At 36.8% G+C, this 20,195-nt stretch overlaps 2 protein-coding genes across 6 annotated transcripts in view; both read right to left on the minus strand.

Annotated features, from left to right (window-relative positions):
- Positions 1–573: 573 nt before the first annotated feature.
- The window catches only part of LOC134653109 (calmodulin-A-like), a 255,376-nt gene continuing 235,754 nt past the window's right edge, over positions 574–20,195 (minus strand). For all 5 annotated transcript variants that reach the window (XM_063508413.1, XM_063508414.1, XM_063508412.1 and 2 more), the window contains 4 exons: positions 17,317–17,418; positions 2,591–2,726; positions 1,916–2,064; positions 574–1,306 (listed from right to left, as the gene is read on the minus strand). In XM_063508413.1, the coding sequence (XP_063364483.1) occupies positions 1,275–1,306; positions 1,916–2,064; positions 2,591–2,726; positions 17,317–17,418 (419 nt within the window). In that variant the 3' untranslated portion in view covers positions 574–1,274. The remainder of the gene's footprint in view (positions 1,307–1,915; positions 2,065–2,590; positions 2,727–17,316; positions 17,419–20,195) is intronic.
- LOC134653102 (uncharacterized) lies at positions 9,206–13,440 on the minus strand. Its single transcript, XM_063508404.1, has 2 exons — positions 12,445–13,440; positions 9,206–9,339 (listed from the first exon to the last, which is right to left on the minus strand). The coding sequence occupies exons 1-2, from the start codon at positions 13,414–13,416 to the stop codon at positions 9,322–9,324; spliced, it is 990 nt and encodes a 329-aa protein (XP_063364474.1). The 5' UTR covers positions 13,417–13,440; the 3' UTR covers positions 9,206–9,321.

Consider the following 20,195-nt stretch of genomic DNA (forward strand, 5'->3'; position numbering starts at 1 on the left):
TTTTTTATTTGATTTTTTTGTTCTATTAAAATCATGAGAGAAAAGAATACCTTTGTTTGGTAAAAGATTAATCGAAACCAAATCTTCAATTATAAAAATATTACATTGAAAGTAAGGAGCCGGTTGTTGACTTTTAGAGCATTAAAACTTAACAGACAGCAAAATTAACTTTGTCGGCATTGTTGGACACTTCCATTGTTACTTGTTTTGTGCTGATCAAAGTAGAAATAAACGTTGTTTAACAAAAAGGATCCACCCTCAAAAATTTGTCATTAAAATGACTTCTCTTTTTGACAGAATGTTAAAATTTTATCGACAGATTTTTGTCAATCTGATCCTTTTCCCTAAATAACGTGCAATTTACACCTTACTGTACCAATATAAGGCATGATTCCAACTTCAGGAGACTGAGCATTTTGAAAAGGATCTTTCTGGACACCATCATTTGTCGACACATACACTTCTAACACTACACAAAGTCACACAACGTGTATACGTACGGATGCTAGATTATTAATTTTATCATGTAGACTATGTTTTGGTACACTTACAAAAAGTTGTCGGCACAACCGATTTCTGTTAACAGCTATTTTAATTTTATCTCTACCTAGTGAATCTATGACAATGCTCTTTATTATATCTATGATGTAATTTACACTGGCTGTTAAGGTAACTTTAGTTGTTTTTATTATCTATTCTTTAAGATTAGGTTATTTATATCGATTAGTATGCTTTAGCTGTTACAAGTTAGTTAAGTATGTTTATTAATTTAATATCAGACTTGTTTTTGTTACTAAAATAACTAAAAACAAACTGTATTATTAAATGAATTTTAACGTTAAATATCAAATGATTTCGACTACACTAGCAGTCTTTAAAACATTTATTTAACTAACAATCTAAAATTCTCTATTTCAAATCAACTAACTTGTAACGGCGTTTAATTCAATTCACAATTCTAGCTTCCTGCATTAAAATTAGGAGAAAAAGTTTCATATTTTTTCCTCCCAATTTGTAGCAAACTTGACACACATCTAAACATTAAGTACGTATACACTGCCACCAAGCGCGATCTAAAATAACGGATAATTATCGTTAACGTTAACACTGGTTAATGAATTGTCACTGTTCGTTTAATGCCGTCCCGTTTATATAAGAGTTTCTTTCCCACCGTGTTTGTAGACGTCCCCGTAAGGGGGGGTGCTGACGTTGTTGTCCTTACGGGGAGCCGGTGCTCGAGGGGGAGGTTCTCTCGTCGGCGTTTGCTCTGCATACTAGTTTTTCGACGTCAATATTGTCACGAACTCTGAAAATCAGAAAAAATCACGTTAGAGATAATTTTTATGTTTATAATTAGGTATGTTTTTTTTACCAAAGTGAAGCGTATCTTATATATTTTTAGCCACTGCACTAAAATCTTACCAAGTGGGTTTGAAATATACTTCTACCTTTAAAGCAAATTATGAACAAAAACATTTGCTACCTCGGAAGTTGAATTTTGTCTCATCATGTCTGTATATATTTAGGTGGAATCAAACCCTTACCATCTCCTTACAGTCTCTATTGAGGTCATCCTCGACCATGTCGTCCACCTCTCTTCGCTGAGCCGCTCGCCGAGGTTGGCCAAATGTCATCCCGAGGAAGCTATTCATCTAAGAAGTGTAAAGAATCTTACCATGTTAGTTGACTGTGCTATCTCCAAGCCTCTCAGTCATCTGCTCTTGAATGGTGGCCAGTGGTCATCAAGATGTTGGTCTATCAATAAAAAGTCTGTATAGGGAGTATTACCATCGTAGTCGTTGTTTTTGTCGAATGCTGAATCGTCATTGGCTTCCAGACATACCTAACACCGTAGAGAGAACACTCTCTACTGCGCCCCTCTACTTTACTACAAGGTCAATATAGAGAGTCTTACCATCGTAGTTGACCATGCCGTCCCCATCGAGGTCAGCCTCGCGGATCATGTCGTCCACCTCCTCTTCGCTGAGCCGCTCGCCGAGGTTGGTCATCACGTGGCGCAACTCCACCGAGGAAATTAGACCGTCGTTGTTTTTGTCGAATACCCTGGAAAAAGAGGCGGACACTTATAGAAAGTTGACTAAAGAAAGAGACAGAACGGAAGCGAAAGAACTGGTGACAAAAGTCATAAGAATAATTTAGGACGCAAATGACCTTCAATGATAAAGTACAGATGCCTCTTGGCTACACTGTGGCAAGAAGAAGACTAGCTTTGTATGCATCTCGCTCGTACTCGCATATTAGTGCGAGCGAGATGAAAATGTATTCAGTAGATATAAATTAGTTGAGAGTGAATTAAAGGATCGAACTAAAAGATGTCCTTCTTTTCTCTAGGAGTAGAAGAAGATTTGAGGATAATTGTGTGGGAATACTGGGAATGCCACCGCAAAGCAACCTGTAGCTCCTACTCCTGGGAATTTTACTGAATGAACGCAACAAGCGGTCGAAAGCCCGCCTGTTTCCGGCCCGGCGTCTCTACACTAGGTACATCTACATCTTCAGCGTTGGAGACAACGACTGTTTTGTTTTGTTCTGTCCTGTCCAATGTTCTTAAAAGTATCTGCAGGCTCACCTGAAAGCCTCTCTAAGCTCGTCCTCGCCGTCTGCGCCGCGCATCTTTTTGGACATCATCTGCAAAAACTCGTTAAATTCGATGGTGCCGTTGCCGTCTTGGTCCACTTCTTTCACCATGTCTCGAAGCTCAGTCTCTGTAACGATAGATTTACTCCATTGAGAATTTAATTAACTACATAAGAAAACGTCACACAATTTCTGTCGCCCGCCAAACATTCCGACCAAACATGCCTATGAAACCATTTTTTAAATAATTGACTCCTAATTAATTTTTAGCCATGACTTCGTTGCCACCAGTTTTTTATGTCATACAGCGAGCTGCAATAGCGCATGCCCAATTGAATGGAATTCATTCATAAAGAAGGTATGTCGTTTTGCGGCTGATTGTACAGGATTCAAAAAAGCTTGTAAGCAATATATTTAGCTGGGTAAAATCGGGAATTCCTTTGCTGTAATTCCGGTGGTAGTGGTTAAAAAAATTAGAATTTCATATCGCAAATGAACTCCTTCTTTAGTGGTTGTAGGTAGGTAGGTAACTAATAAAGATTTCTGAAGAAGAGATTACAACAAAGTGGATATTATGAAGTACCTATTACTTTTATTTATTATTACAACAATAAGATAATGTAGATACATAACGAACGCGTGATTATAGGTACACTTGAAATAACCTAGTCCTAAGTTCAAGCCGGCTAGCCAAGTCCAAAATGATAATACCACACGGGACCAACACGTGGACGCAATATTTTCACAAAATATTTCGCATATACCTGTCACACGCAAGCTTTTTATTCCGTGCCTCCATGAACCAAAACAAAAGACGACCAGGCTCGGGTGGTGGATTAGAATAATCAGTTCCAGCGAACCCACTCTATATACCTTTAAATATGAACTGTTTTATTATAGCCATTAGGCTACTTTTCCAATGACGACATGAATTAAGATAGGAGGTTTCAAAAGCAAACGAGTCGTATTGTGCTGACCCTAATATAATATGATTTAGGGAAATAAATGATAAATAAAGCTTTCTTTGAGAGGTTATTTAAATTGCGGTCAGAGCCGTATTGAAGGGACGGACCGATATTACGATGCTCAAGGATACGGAAAGTGATTCAAATACGAAATATGTATCTGATATTTTTGGAAGATCGAGATCTGTTGAAAATGGAAAGGTCGTGTTTATTTAAATTGGTTATTGATACTTTCTTTTGCAGTCACTTAACGAGTTTCTAGACTATTCCTATCCCACAGAACTTATTCTTGCAATGCATGATTGTCATGAAAATATAGATATGATTATTTCGTGAATAAAATAACATTGCAGGAATAAGTTAATACATACTTAATTAAATTAAAGGAGATTATTGGTCCGGTAAACCCGGTTTTTAGGGTTCCGTACCCAAAGGGTAAAAAACGGGACCCTATTACTAAGACTTCGCTGTCCGTCCGTCCGTCCGTCCGTCTGTCACCAGGCTGTATCTCATGAACCGCGATAGCTAGACAGTTGAAATTTTCACAAAGGATCTATCTCTGTTATATCTCTGCTATAACAACAAATACTAAAAATAAAATAAAATAAATATTTAAGGGGGGCTCCCATACAACAAACACGACTTTTTTGCTCTATTTTTTGTTGATGGTGCAGAACCCTCCGTGCGTGAGTCCGACTCGCACTTGGCCGGTTTTTTTTATTTATTTGTTCGATTAATAACAATTAGTTTAACTACTTAGATCTTATTTATAAATAAATGATTAATATGACATCACGAACAAATCTTTTGTTAAAGAACACTTTATTAAATGCCAATGTCTGTTCAACAACAATCAAGTTGAAAAATTCAATTTATTGCTAAAAAAAGTGAAAATTAACTCAATATTGTTAACAAAGCCGAATTTTACAAAAAACACCCTAATATCTTTAAACTTAGGTTTAAATTGGCTTAAAATTAAGTTGAGCAATTACTGGCCAGTACCCAGAGTGGGTCCCTGCGGTATCCTTCGAGCGAAATGAGTTCACATTACATAAGTAGGGTCTGTTCCTGCGTCACTTAACTTTATAAATGTTTTGTTTACAGCAGAGTCGAATCAACATTTTTTTTACTAAATTTTATAGTCAACTGTATACATATTTTACACAAAATGTCATTGGTCATAACACTAGTGGCTCTGTAAGCTGTTATTAGATCTCGCGATTATGCTTTATAAGCCTAAAAATCTTGAAATAAAAATCCCTTACTTCGTTGAGTCATTATCACAGCGAACTCATATCTATCTAATACATTTAAACGAGCAATTCTTGCTTATATAAATAAGCAAGAATTATACATATATAATTGTATATATATATATATATATTTCGATGATATTTGCTATATGGGGGTTTTCGGGAGCGAAAAATTAATCTGGCTAGGTCTTATTATCTCTGCCTGGGAAAACCCATTTTTTTTTGAAATTTTACATGTTTTCCGAGCAAAGCTCGTTCTCCCAGATATTTGATATATTAATTGTAAGTTACATAGAACGTTATTGGCATTACCTACCTATGCCAATTTCCACCATTTTACAAAAAACGACACTATAGAAAAAATATATCTAAGTAATTAAGCCAGTCAGCCCGAGTATGATTTGTCATAACATAACGCAAACACTCCCAGAGCGTAGCTGCTGTTATGATAATATTATCTACTTTTTTTCACTAGTCGGATAAAAAAATACAAAAGAAAATGCATTACCATAAAAGCCCTCGATTGTGGAACGAAATGTTTTGTTTTCACCGAGGTTCGAATTATTCCGGTCTCTTAAAAATTCATGAAATCACATTCATCGTGGGCCGCAAATTGAAATGTCTAGGTACCTTCTGCTTGTTTTCATTTATATTCAGGAGAATATCCTGAAAGTCCACGGGGGAAATAATTCAGCATCCATTTCTGCAACATCCTTTATATTGGGGATGTAATGAAAATTTAGATACTTAAGTGAGGGATTCAATAAATATGTAAGTATGATAATTTTTGCGGCGAGTTTCCTCTGAGAAAATTTACGGGAAAATTTTAGGTCGATGATATATTTTATAACACAATTATTTGTATCTCCTTATATTTCACGGGCCTATAATCCCGGTCTTTTGATAGGCTTGCGTGGGGACACAGATCCAACACGTAGAGGCCCCTTGGAGAGCTTTTATATCATAACACTATTATTATTATTTCGTCTTAAATAATGAAGAGTCTTTCTCTGATTTCACATTTAATTTGATAATCATATTACTGGTAAATCACTGAAAAGATAATTTTATCAACAGCTCTATGACGATACCAACATAAAGTGTTTTGAAATTTCGACGTCGGGCATATCGGCGCCTTGGCTTAGTTGGTTAAAGCACCTGTCTAGTAAACAGGAGATCGTGAGTTCGAATCTCGCCGGGGCCTTAGTTGTTGTCTTTTTGTTTAATTGCTGCTATTCATCTTCTTCGCGTTGTCCCGGCATTTTGCCACAGCTCATGGGAGCCTGGGGTCCGCTTGGCAACTAATCCCAAGAATTATCATAGGCACTAGTTTTTACGAAAGCGACTGCCAACTGACCTTTCAACCCACAAGGTCAACTAGGCCTTAGTGTGATTAGTCCGGCTTCCTCGCGATGTTTTCCTTCACCGAAAAGCGACTGGTAAGTTTCACCATGGATCCAAATGATAAAAGTAATATCTTAGACATCATTATTTGAATCTTGGTTAGTTCTTCAAATTTGCATTTGTGAAATCAATTTTTAGTTCAGAGAAAATCAAAGAAAACTACCTAATATTCAGTTTTACTGTTCATAGACATCGATGTTTTTCGTACAACAGTTAGTTGAGTGCCTAATGTATGTTATTTAATTAAGTAAATACGGGTAGGTAGGTGTGGCTGCGGAATAAGTGAGGCTGGCTTTCATATTGGGGCCCGAGGGTCTACCGCGAAGCACGTTCGACGTGTTGCCTCCCTGTCACACTGACGTACGAATTTACAAGTGTGATAGAGAGGCAACCCGTCGAACTTCCCTCTCTCCCTCTCGCCCTCTGTTTTGTTTATATTATTTATTACCAACACATTGATTGTTACGCTAAAATCGAGAAATATCAGCACTATAGCATAGAGAAATATAGTAAGGCAAGAGTGCTCACTCCATACATCAGTTAGACTATTAATTTCAGTGTCTACATCTATTAGCATCGAGTAGCGGAACTATCAGTACTGCTACTTGACAATAGATGTAGCAGTACTGATAGTTCCGCTACTCGATGCTAGATGCTAATAGTCTTTTTGGTACTAAAACTGATGTATGGTGTGAGCAATCTATGTATTTTTTTCTCTATGACTATAGGCAACTGGGTTGATAGTAAACAATACAGTATACACTGCACAAAAACAATCTTAAAATAAAACATAGTAAGATCAAAATGTTTGAAACATCGAAACGTTTATGTATCTGTTTGTTTTTTCACGTATTTAAACAAACACAACAATTACAAAACAACACAGCGTGTAACGTGTAAATTACAGCTGAAAATGATGTCCAGAACTCTTGCCAACTCACACGCTAATATTAACGTGTCTATTCTTGTTCCACACAATCACTGCTCAAATGTTTCTTTAAATGCAGAGATAATGCTTGTATATACAAACAATCCTTTTACCTACAGTGTTTAGCTTTAAATAAACTAAAATACGAGGAAACGTGCATAATATTACAGGCTAGTAAGCATAGAAGACTGAATGACTTTACTTTTTAGGGTTCCGTACCCAAAGGGTAAAAACGGGACCCTCTATTAGGGTCATTCTCTCATTTCGTGCAAATCGGTGAGATTCTCTCGATTTGTAATTTTTCTTTTAAATGGTAAACTTTTGAGTTTCGTCAATTTGTGGATTCATTTATTAACATTTTTCTGCTAAAGGCACCTTTGTAACGTTATTACTTTTCATTTAATAAGGCTACTGGTAATGAACTACGCGCTGGTAATGAATTCGGCCGAGATGGTAATTTTATCAGTGGACGGTAATGAAACAAACTTATGAAATCGAACATAAAAAAACTGCATTTCAAGAAAATTAACACCAATTAAAATCAACAATATTAAAAACATGTGTCTTAAGCACTGCGGAGATGATCAAACCGACTTGACATACACTTGGGGTTGACAATCTCAACTTATATAATGTTCAAGCTAGATGGTACATTTACCATTTACTTATCATCATTATAAGTCGAGATTGTCAACCCCAAGTGTTTGTTAAGTCGGTTTGATCATCTGCGCACCATATCACATAAAACATAGTTTTCAAATTTTTAAAAATTAGCATAGACAAAATATATTTAAATCATTCGCGTTTTGTACCTATGTAATTTTTTTCTCTCATTCTCTCATCTCATTCAAACAAACTTGATAAGTTAAGCCGTTTATGAGTTATCGCTAAAAGTTTTCCCTTCTTATTTTATTTAAAAGCCTGGCAACCCTTATTTGTGACCGGATTTTCGCAAGCAACCCTACAACCATATAGTAGTGACCGGAAAAAGATAGGCAACCTAGTTGATTTATATTGTACAAGTTGTATACTTTCCATTGGAACTTATTTCGTTTGTCAGACAGATCGGTGAAATTTGAAGAAAAAATTTTTTTTTCAAAAAATAATTAAAAATAGTCTTTGTTATGTTATAGGGATGCGTCAATGAAACTACGTGCTCGGATCAAGACTCACTCTTATATTTCTAGTACATACCCACATGCATATTCATAATCATCACAACCTACCCACAACCCCCTTTTTTACTTTTCATTTTACAATTTCTGTATTTGGCTCAAGTTGAACATTCTATCATATTATTTACTAAAACGCAAGATCAAATATAATTTAAGTTATCTTACTTACACATTCCCCTTTTACACAAGAATAAAAAAAATATATATATAGGTAATTATAAGTTCACTCAATTAATACAGCAAAATCACAGTGAATGCATTGAAGAGAGAAAAAATCATAATAAGTGTTCAAAATAGTAATACTTAAATTACTAATTAACACTAAACAAATACAGTATGTAAATTTCCATTATACATTATTATTATACTTAACTAATAAGGTTGAAAGTATTAAATGTATACTACTAGAGAAATTGTTTTTTTTTTTTTATACAGTAATTTCATATTGCATAGTTTGTCATCTTCCAAAACAATGTAGATGGCTCCATAATACAAAGCGGCATATCGTTGCGATACAATTTTCATAACATTTCAATGCAGGCATCAGAAATACATGTTTATTTTTATCCTTAATTACAGAACAATGGCTAATAAAACATCATGCAACACATTATTACATTGAAACTAATTCCATTTCATCAGGAAATAAACGAAAATTTACCACAAAATTTTATAAAGTGCATATTACAACTAAATGGCTATTTACGACAACATACCTACAGTGCCTACATTTTTATTATAGCGGCTAAAACACTTTTTATATATATTAATTATTATACTATTCGAGGCAGGTTTTGCTCCCACAAATAAACCTGTTATAGTCTGTATTAAATGGTTTTAATTTAATCTTATATGCTGTATAAAAACAATGATGAAGTGTCAATGGAAGTTGAACCTTAATGCATCAGGTATATAGGTATCAAATTGTTTTGTTATGTAATAACAATCCATCTTCGCAACTGCACATACTATTCAACCCGGCTGCTAATTAATACCAATCAGGAGGAATCACCACCCTGCCAGAACGAGTAACATAATTGTTATTATCTGGTACATGTTCGGACACTGGGGTCGTGTTCATAACAGCACGCTGCGCGTGCGACTGAGGCTGCGGGCCGGGCGCATGCGCCCTAGCGTTATCATTATCACCCGATATTGTGATATCGTCATAAGGACGAGGACACACAGGTAACTCCGGGCGATATTCCGAATCTAATATAAGATGACGCCTGTTTCTCACCAAAGTACCACCCTGCATCAATTGAATTAAATACGATCGGATACCTTTAAGATGTAAAATTGTGCCACTAACCCATTTCTTATCTACTCTAACCTTAACTTTTTGACCGGGCATTAATTGCTTTAAATCACGGGCCGTCTTGTCGTACTGCTGTTTTTGTTTAATTTGTCTCTTTTCTAACTCTGCCGTGACATTAATTTGGATTTTAGGATGAAGAAGTTTGGGTGCATACGGTACAATTCCACGCAACTTTCTGTTATTCAATAACTCTGATGGAGATGCTAATTGATCAGTGATGGGGTTCGTTAAGTATTCTAATAGTGCTTGCCTGAAGTCGGTTTTATCCACACTTGTTTTTTTAAGTATATTTTTCACTGTTTGCACGCTCCGTTCCGCTTGCCCATTGGACTGGGCATAACATGGAGAAGAAGTAATATGTTCAAAACACCACTGCTGAGCGAACAATTTGAATTGGCTCGAGGAAAATTCGGGGCCATTATCTGACATCACAATGTCAGGTATACCCTGATGACTAAAAACAATTTTCAACTGCTCAATAATATGGCTAGATAGTAAACAATTTAACTCTAGAACTTCCAAGAACTTACTGAAATAATCTACTACCACTAAATATTTTTTCTCCTTAAAGTGAAAAACGTCTACCCCAACTTTTGACCATGCCCTGTCCGGTATCTCGTGTGGTATCAATGACTCCTTTCTATTTTGGTTTTTAAAAGTAAGGCATGCTTGACAGTTTTTAATAAAATCCTCTAGCTGGCTACTTATATTTGGCCAAAATATAGATTCACGCACTTTTAACTTGCATTTTTCTAATCCTAAATGCCCAATATGTACCCGCCTTAACATTTCCTTCCGCATAGCTACTGGAATAATAATCCGATCGCCCTTCCATGCCATACCATGCGCGACCGTCAATTCATCACGATAACCCCAATAGGGTTTCACCTGGTCATCGACATCCTTCTTTTGCTCCGGCCAGCCTTCTGTAATAAATCTTATTAGCGCCTGAAGCTCACCGTCGTCCTGGGTCAACCTTTGTATACGTACAAAGTGCGAGTCGACGAGCGGGTTGCTAAGCAGCACGGCACACACCTGTGCGCGCGCGTCCAGCTGGTCGCGCGGCACCACATCTGGAGTACTCGCCGGATCCACCGCACGAGAGAGTGTGTCCGCCATATACATATACTTGCCTGGTTTATATACAAGTTTAAAGTTGTAGGGCTGCAAACGCAGGAGCATTCTTTGCAACCTAGCTGGGGCAGACGCGATCGGTTTACAAATAATACTTACCAACGGTTTATGGTCGGTTTCCACTGTGACGTCACCTCGACCATAAATATAAGTATAAAATTTTTCACAGGCATATACGCATGCGAGGAGTTCTTTTTCTATCTGCGCATATGCTTGTTCAGCCTTCGTTAAAGATCTCGAGGCATAGCATACAGGCAAATTATCTTGCAGTAAACAAGAACCTAGTCCATTCTTACAAGCGTCAACAGAAATCACCACGGGTTTTTTTAAACTGTAATACTGTAAAACCGGCACACTCATCAAACACTGTTTTAAATTATTAAAAGCTTTATCATGCGACTCCAACCAGTGCCATTCGATGTCTTTTTTAAGCAATTGCCTTAGTACATGATTTTTGTCGGACAGATTCGGTATAAAATTACCTACATAATTTATCATGCCTAAAAATCGTTCAAGGTCCTTTGTGTCTTTTGGGCAAGGCATATTTTTTATTGCCGACGTGTATGAGTCGTCGGGATATATGCCATTCGGGGTAATCTTATGTCCTAAATATTTTATTTCTGACAGGCCAAACTTGCATTTGCTTTTATTCAATTTTAAATTAATCTCACGACACCGATCTAATACTTTTTTCAACCTAGCGTCGTGCTCCTCTTTCGTGCGACCATAAACGAGTAGGTCATCAATAAATAAACAAACACCCTCCAAATCATCAAACTGCTCGTACATCTTTTTGTGGAATACTTCTGACGCCGAAGTTATTCCAAATGGCAAACGCAAAAATTTGTATCTTCCAAAACTCGTATTAAAGGTAACTAAATCAGTACTATCTTCGTGAAGGCGAAGCTGCCAAAATCCTTGCTTGGCATCAAGGGTACTAAAAAATTTGGAACCTCCTAAATTGACAGACATTTCATCCAACGTCGGCAATTTGAAATGCTCACGCCTAATCGCCTGATTCAAGTCCCTCGGGTCCAAACAGAGCCTTATGTCACCGTTAGCCTTCCTCACAACGGTCATACTATTGACCCAGTCCGTAGGCCCCTCAACTTTCGCAATAATCCCATCACTAACCATCTCATCCAATTTATTCTTAACACTATCTTTCAAAGCTATCGGCAATTTTCGCGGTGCGTGTACCACTGGCCTAACATTTCCATTCAATTCAATTTTATACACTCCCGGCATACACCCAACCCCTTCAAATACATCCGAATACTCCCTATACACATACCTTTCTATATTACTACCGGTATTACTTTCAATATCTAAAACCAATTTGACAACACCTAGCTCCGCGCACGAATCCCTACCCAATATCGGTTGTGAAGAAGTGTCCACAACAATAAAGTCTAAGATATAAATATATACGTTCCTTGTATTTTGTTTTTAAACTACATTTCCCTACTACTTCGAGGGCATAGCCCGAGTACGCGCTCAATGTATCACCCGTCGAGGTTAAATCATTCTTATTCATACAAATTTGACTCAAAAAACGAAGTGGTATTATGTTTACATCGGCCCCAGTGTCCAACTTAAATTTAATCTTTCCATTTCCGAACAACAAATCAACCCACCAATCACTCGAACTAGTACAGCAGTTTTTTACCTGATCATTGTTTTCCTCAGCTCGCACCTCGTATACATTGCACATCCGCGAAAAATGGTCATAACTGTTACACTTTAAACACCTTCTACCAATGGCCGGACACCTTGAACTGCCATGAGGCAAACCACACCGCGAACACGACATATTAGCACTGTCGTTGTTAGCACTATTGTTAACATCACGCACTTGTCGATTAAACAGCTGATTTCGCCGCGCAGGACTCGGGCGCGGGGTCGCGGGGTAGCGGGCGGGGGTCTGATAACGGCCACCGCGCCCCCGACTCCTCGCCGTGCCACGATGCGCCGGCGCTCCTCGGTGACTTACCCCCCAAATTTGACCACCTTCACTATTCCAATTGTACTCCGTATTATGCTTAGGATTATTTTCTACAACATGTGCATTATGTTCCACAGACTCTTGCTTTATAGCCCCTGCTTGCATCTTAGACATCTGGGCCAAATTACAAATATCTAAAGATTTACTCAACGTCAGTTCCGGCTCACGTAACAATCGTTCCCGTAGTGCGTCTTCTTTTATGCCGCAAATCAGCCTATCTCTTATCAAATCTTGCATTAGCGTGCCGAACTCACAAGTGGCAGACAGCTTCCGGAGCTCAAAAGCATACTGCTCAATAGATTCACCATCATGCTGACAACGTGTAAAAAACCTGTGCCGCTCTATAGTTAAATTTTTCTTCGGCAAAAAAAACTTATCCAACCGCGCAATCAAACTCTTCAAAGTCGTGCATTCCGATTCAAACTGTTGGTACACTTCACGAGCTCGTTCTCCAATAACGTGCAGCAAAATACTAATTTGCACCTTTTCCTCCTTCTTCGATAACTCACACGCGTCGAAGTAAATATTAAACGCTTTCTTCCACTTAGTCCATTCTACAGACAAATTGCCAGAGGTCACATTCTCAAGGTTATTATCGAAAACAAAAGGCGGCGGCGGCGGCAAGATAGATTCCATTGCAGACGGTTTATTTTATTTCTCACTTTTTATAACAAATCCACTGAACACACTCAAAGACTAATTTAGTTAATAACGGTTCTTTTAAAACGGCTGCGCCATGTTATGTTATAGGGATGCGTCAATGAAACTACGTGCTCGGATCAAGACTCACTCTTATATTTCTAGTACATACCCACATGCATATTCATAATCATCACAACCTACCCACAGTCTTGACCATATTTCTTTAAGCAACCCTATTTATTTATGTTCAGGAACATATTTTCTTTCATAATATGTAAGTTTCATACGTCAGACATCTCGGTGAAGGTCGACCATCTTAGACTACAAAGGCTCCCCGGTTGGGCTCCCCTATTATCATATACATTTTTAAATGTTTATAACAACGTAATATTTATAATAACTAAGCCTCTTTCCATTAAATGCACTGCCTCGAATATATTATCATTACCTTCTTAAGTCATTCATTACCTTCCCCAGTAAAATTGGAAGGAAAAGAAGTGAATGAAACCGATATGAATGAAGTTTTGGAAGTTTTTGTCGCCTACATCAGTTGGCATCAGACCTTAATTTTGCAGAATAAACCATCTGAAAGGCGACACTAAAACACTTCATTACGTATAATTGTAATAATGTACACTTGCTACTTACTGTATAAATCACGCGATGGCGATGAAGACTAACGAGAACCACACTCCTTCCCGACCCGAGAGATCGTATATATTTTCGCTAACAGCGGCACACGGTCGTCCACTACGAGATCACACGGCCAACTGACTGACGAACAATGTGTTGCATCGGCGGTAGGCGCTATATACCCTCGCTATATAGCAAAATATAGCTAATCTATTTCTCACGTCGGTAATGAAGAAATTACTTGAACCATACACTTATAAGGCTGTATAGTTTTTATTATTTATTTCTAGCTTCTAATATTATACGATTTAAAACATAACTAAATAAGTCATTTATTGAACAAACAACGAATTTTCTATTAGTAGTATCTTAAGGTTAAAATGTAGGTCAAAGTTATATCTTCACGCGTTACATGTAGAGATGAATGAAAAAATTGGGTGTTAATTGTACATATAAAGAAAATACATACCTTTTTAGAATTGTTCATTGGAGAGACATATACTTTAGGCCCTATGTTACAACCTTGCATTAACAGATATTTGAAAACGCCACCACATTTTTGGTAAATTTCCGAAAACACCGATTTGCACGAAATGCGAGAACGACCCATTACTAAGACTCCACTATCCGTTTGCCTCATGATCATGAACCGTGGTCATGAACCGTGACAGCTAGACAGTTGAAATTTTCACAGATGGGTGTATTTCTTTTGCCGCTAAACAACAGATACCTACTAAAAACAGGCCCTCATACAACAAAGGTGATTTTGTTTTGCCGGAACCCTTCGTGCATGAGTCCGAGTCGCACTTGGCAGGTTTTTTAAAGACACCTGAATTGAGTATATTCTACATATTATACTTATACACAATTAAAGAAACAATAATAATAATTGTGGTTTCCATAATGGATGGCCTTGTTTGCACCTTACCTTACTAATTATGTACCTTATGTAAAAATTACTTACGAGGGGCGTTCAAAATATTCTCGGTATTGATATCTTACGACCTCTTCTAAAATTTCTTTCGTTACTGGCCGCTAAGGTTTATTCATTGACATTAAAAAAAAGTATAATTCGAACCGAGATAGTCTTTTGTTTTTCTGCAATTGCTGAACAAACATGAACATCCTGTGCGAATTGACAATGTTAACTAAATTAGAACATCGATGCGTGATAAAATTCTTGACAAAACAGGGTAAAAATCAAAAAACCATAAAAGAGGAAATGGATTGTGTTTACCGTGAGTCTGCTCCTTCTTTATCTACCCTTCAAAAGTGGTCAAGCGAGTTTAAACGCGGAAGGGAGAGTATTGAAGATGACCCTAGACCTGGCCGGCCTGTAGTAGCTACTTCACAAGAAAATATTGATAAAGTGGAAAAACTTATATTGGAAGATGGTCGAGTGAAGGTAAAATCTATAGCACAAGTAACCAATCTCTCTATTGGAACCGTACATGATATTATACATGACCATCTTAATATGTCAAAAGTAAGTGCAAGATGGGTTCCGCGAATGCTGACTCGGCTTCAAAAAGACATGCGTGTAGCTTGTTGTTCCGATTTTATTGACCTGTGCGGTGAAAATCCTGATGAGGTGCTGCAAAGAATAGTTACTGGAGATGAAACCTGGGTTCATCATTATGACCCAGAGAGTAAACAAGAGTCCATGCAGTGGCACATTAAGGGTTCAGCTCATCCCAAGAAGTTGAAGGTCATCCCTTCAGCTGGCAAGGTCATGGCCACGATATTTTGGGATTGTGAAGGAGTATTACTAATCGATTATAAAGAAAAAGGTGTAAATATCACAGGACAGTACTACGCTAACATTCTACGTCAATTAAAGGATGTAATTAAAGAAAAGAGGCGAGGAAAGTTAACCAAAGGTATTCTGCTTCTGCATGACAACGCCCCCGTCCATACTGCTCATATTGCCAAGGCAGCTATTGTTGAACGTGGGTTTAAAACTGTTGCTCACCCACCGTATAGTCCGGACTTAGCCCCCAGCGACTTCTTTTTGCTCCCCAATCTTAAAAAGGATCTGCGTGGAAATAAATTTTCTGACGATGAAGCATTGAAGGCGGCAGTGGAGGAGCATTTTTACACGAAAGATAAAAAATATTTTTACGAGGGATTAAAAAAAATAATTGATCGATCTTTTAAGTGTATGAACATAGGGGGGGAGTATATTGAAAAATAAAAATATCAAACTTTTCGTACTTGTTTGTTTTCATTCTCATACCGAGAATATTTTGAATACCCCTCGTATGTATGTTACCTAACGTCGTCTTTTTATCTGACTTGGCAAGAGTGTTTGTATTAATGATGAATATTATGATTATTTGCATCGTGTTTCTGTCGACAGCAAAAAAAATATTGTCGCGGTTTCTTACCACAAAGGCCAAGGAAACCGATATATAATCTAATAACGAATGAAAAATCAGTTAATACAGAGTAATAAAGATAATACAATGCAGGCATCGGAGTTAACATCGCACGGTATGCAAATATAATACACTTAAGTATAGCAAAAAGAATAGCCATGGAGTCGATATCACTACACCTTATAAAACAAAGTAATGTTTTGAAAAGATGTGTCCCGCCGAGTTTGTTGCCGGTCCCACATTGGGATACCCTCCTCCAATTGAGGGGGGATTTAAATATTCTCGAGGCAGAGGTGTAGGGTTGGAGTCGGTGTAGCTTTATTTGACGTTCATAAGCGCATTGTAATATATATATGCCTACTTGAATAAACTATCTTTTACCTTTATCTTAAAGTCCCCGCAGCGTCTGTCTGTTTGTATGTATGTCTGTTTGCGATAAACTCGAAAACTACTGAACGGATTTTCGTGTGGTTTTCACTTATCAATAGAGTGATTCTTGAGAAAGGTTTCGGTGTATTTGATAAGGTTTAGTGTAACTCGTGCGAGCCGGGTTGCTAGTTAACATTACAACTAAAGTCATATTTATCCCCTAACTACTCGGATTTTTATGACAAAGTGCACGGGAGACATCTTGGATTCCAAAATAGTCATTATTTTCGAAACCGGCACTCCCTAAAACCTATAAAAGGACACCCATGATGACTTTTATGACAAAGTGCACGGCAGACATCTTGGATTCCAAAACAGTCATCATTTTCGAATTTTCCACTCCCTAAAACCTATAAAACGACATCCATGATGACTTTTATGTCAAATTGCATGGCAAATACACGTATCCGTCCTGTACTTGTACCAATGTAAAATACAAAAGGACTATAAGTACCTGAAGGTCTCTGCCCCAGCGAGCGCATGACGACACCCAGCTCCGCCATCGTGATCGTGCCATCTTCGTCTTTGTCGAACAGCATAAAGGCTTCTTTGAACTCTGAAAATGTAAACAAGAGACTTAAAATTATCTGGTCACACAATGTGCAACTCAAGAGTTTATTTGGTGATTGCTACCCTAACGTCTCGTCGAAAGTCACACAGATAAAAAAGGTCTTGACCAGGGAATATTATTTTTTTTCGTTTGTCAAGTATTCTTAGCCGTTTACGTGGAAGCATCACTACATAGTATAAAACAAAGTCGCTTCCCGCTGTCTGTCCCTATGTATGGCTAGATCTTTAAAACTACGCAACGGATATTAATGCGGTTTTTTTATTAGATAGAGTACCTACCTAATTCAAGAGGAAGGTTTATGTATAATTTGTTAACCCGTGCGAAGCCGGGGCGGTCGCTAGTTAGTAATAAAGGAACTCCTACACTAAATAGTTTTGCAGTGATTAGTTATTTATGGGAGAGAGCTAGTGATCGTTAAAGCGAGGCAGGGGCAAGCCCATGACACTCCCTTTTCAGCCGGCATCTATGTCACAAAGAATCCAATTCAAAGTTACATTTTGATGTCATTTCGATACCTACCATTAGCGACTATGTTTCGCTCATTCTTGTTCGTATTCGTAGTACATGTGTTAGCGAGCGAGACACATGCGAGAATGATAACAACATGACATCATTTAGATTTAGGTATCAAAGTATATATTAATTATATTTGGATTACATAACTCATTCATTCATAATATTTTTAACTGACAACATTATAATTAATAAAAAAAAAGATCTCCCACCAATCTTCGTGTAAAGATTCAAAATCTTGTAGTATAACTAATTTTTAGCAACGAAACGTAGTAAAGACTTAATTAGATATAACTTATGTTACTTGAATGTTCATGTTATTTCAGAATATCGTTTTGAAATGAAAGCGTTACTTCGGTAGTATTATAGGTTCATGCACAGAACATATTAAAGAGGTTAGAATGGCTATCGCGCGCAGTTAGTATTGTAACATGCCAGAATCTATCTATCATGTTATCATTATATGTAAACATAGTATTATTCTATTTTTAAATCGGCTAAATTTAATTCTTGTTTCTCACGGTAATTGGAACAGCTATTTTACGTCTCACATCCTAAATAAGCCGAAGTGACTGAAATTCTAGATAAAGTTTTGAAGGGCCTGGTGATTTATAGTAAACCAATTTATTAAGATACTTGTTTATAAAATAATTTGAACTTTATTTCAATGTTATAAAGCTTTTTCACATTAAGCGCTCCTTGTTGAGTAAGGCGTACTACACTGTAAATGATTTTATAGATGATAGAGATGCCTTTAAGCCGGCAGCTTGATTTCGATAGTATAATAAGAGTTAATATGTATTGTTTTTCTTTTCTTTTTTTTTCTTTTCATTGTGAATTAATCATGCTAGTCTCCAGTAGAATTGACACATGAGACCATCATATATTGTTTATATTGCTTAATTTAATTTTAGTTTTTGACACTTGGAGACCTTATACATCTCTAAGTTTTAATTTTATTTTTAATTTGTTTGTACATATTTATATTTTTAATGATTCTGACACTTGAGAGACCTATACATCTCTTAGTCAATATAGGGCATTTTTCTTAGTAATTATGTGAAGATATACCGTTTTTCATGTAACATACAAGAACAAAATGTTGTGTCTCACAGCTATACGTTATTACAATTTAAATATTAATATGGCCCGGCAGCTTGAATATGTCATGCTCGCTTAAAAGTCTTTGCTTACGGTGGCGTTGTTGATCGGGTCGCCACTTTCCCGAATGAAGGTTGAGAGAGGCGATGGCTGAGATACGCGTCATACTCGTGAACGGGTGCTGTTTGTGGAGACTGGTCTATTTAAGCTAACACGAGCTATTATATTTAGTAACTTTATTTTTGAGTATAATTACATGGACACACCTCATTCGGTTCTCGTATGCTATTTTATTTTTACTATCATTTTCTTTAATTTAATGAATGTTTTAATTAGGTATACAGGATTTTGACTCTTGGAGACCCTATACATCTCTAAGGATAATTTGATTAACTACTATATATTTTAATCTTTTAGTTATGATGACACTTAGAGACATTTACATCTCTAAATAATTTTAGATTATAGTTTTTGTATCTTTGTGTTTTTTTTTTTCAATACTATTGTTATTGCGTTTTCTGTAATTCGACATTTAGAGGCTTTATACATCTCTATGTTAGTTTGATTTGATATTTACGGCTTAGTTGTATTTTATAATTATTGATGTGTTTTTTTTTTGCTGTATGTAAATTCCATATTGACGTGTAAAAGTGCCCTTGTGGCCTATTTGCTGAATAAATGTTGATATTTGATATTTGATATTTGATATTTGCATTATAAAACATTGCCCAAAAATTAGATTGGTTCTCTTAGCTCAAGTACTAGTTTCAAATTTCGACTAACACTTTGCATGTCGTCATAAAAATGAATGAGATATGTTTGTTTTGGTCAAAATATTCTATGAAAAACTGAACCATATTATAAAGAATTAAGAAAGGGCGGAGCCCTACAATAAATGTCTCATACAGAAAAACAAAGACTATTAGAATAGGACTGGTCATATGCGGGTCGGGCTTGCGTTCCGGGGTTCCGTACATTGCACGGGTTTTTGTCAATCTGTTTTTTATGTTAAACGTGAGTGAAATGTCTTAACTATTTATCCTAAAATTATAAAAAAGAGAATATATTTAAGATTCTTGCGATAAACTCTTTTGTTTGATATGCAACGCGATATAGTTTGAAAAACTTTATTTTTAAATTTTTTCATT

The sequence above is a fragment of the Cydia amplana genome, chromosome 12, assembly GCF_948474715.1.
Source record: "Cydia amplana chromosome 12, ilCydAmpl1.1, whole genome shotgun sequence".
NCBI classification, from domain to species: domain Eukaryota; kingdom Metazoa; phylum Arthropoda; class Insecta; order Lepidoptera; family Tortricidae; genus Cydia; species Cydia amplana.

Coding starts and splice junctions, on each gene's coding strand:
- LOC134653102 (XM_063508404.1), bottom strand. CDS start 13,416: ATGGAATCTATCTTGCCGCCGCCGCCGCCTTTTGTTTTCGATAATAAC.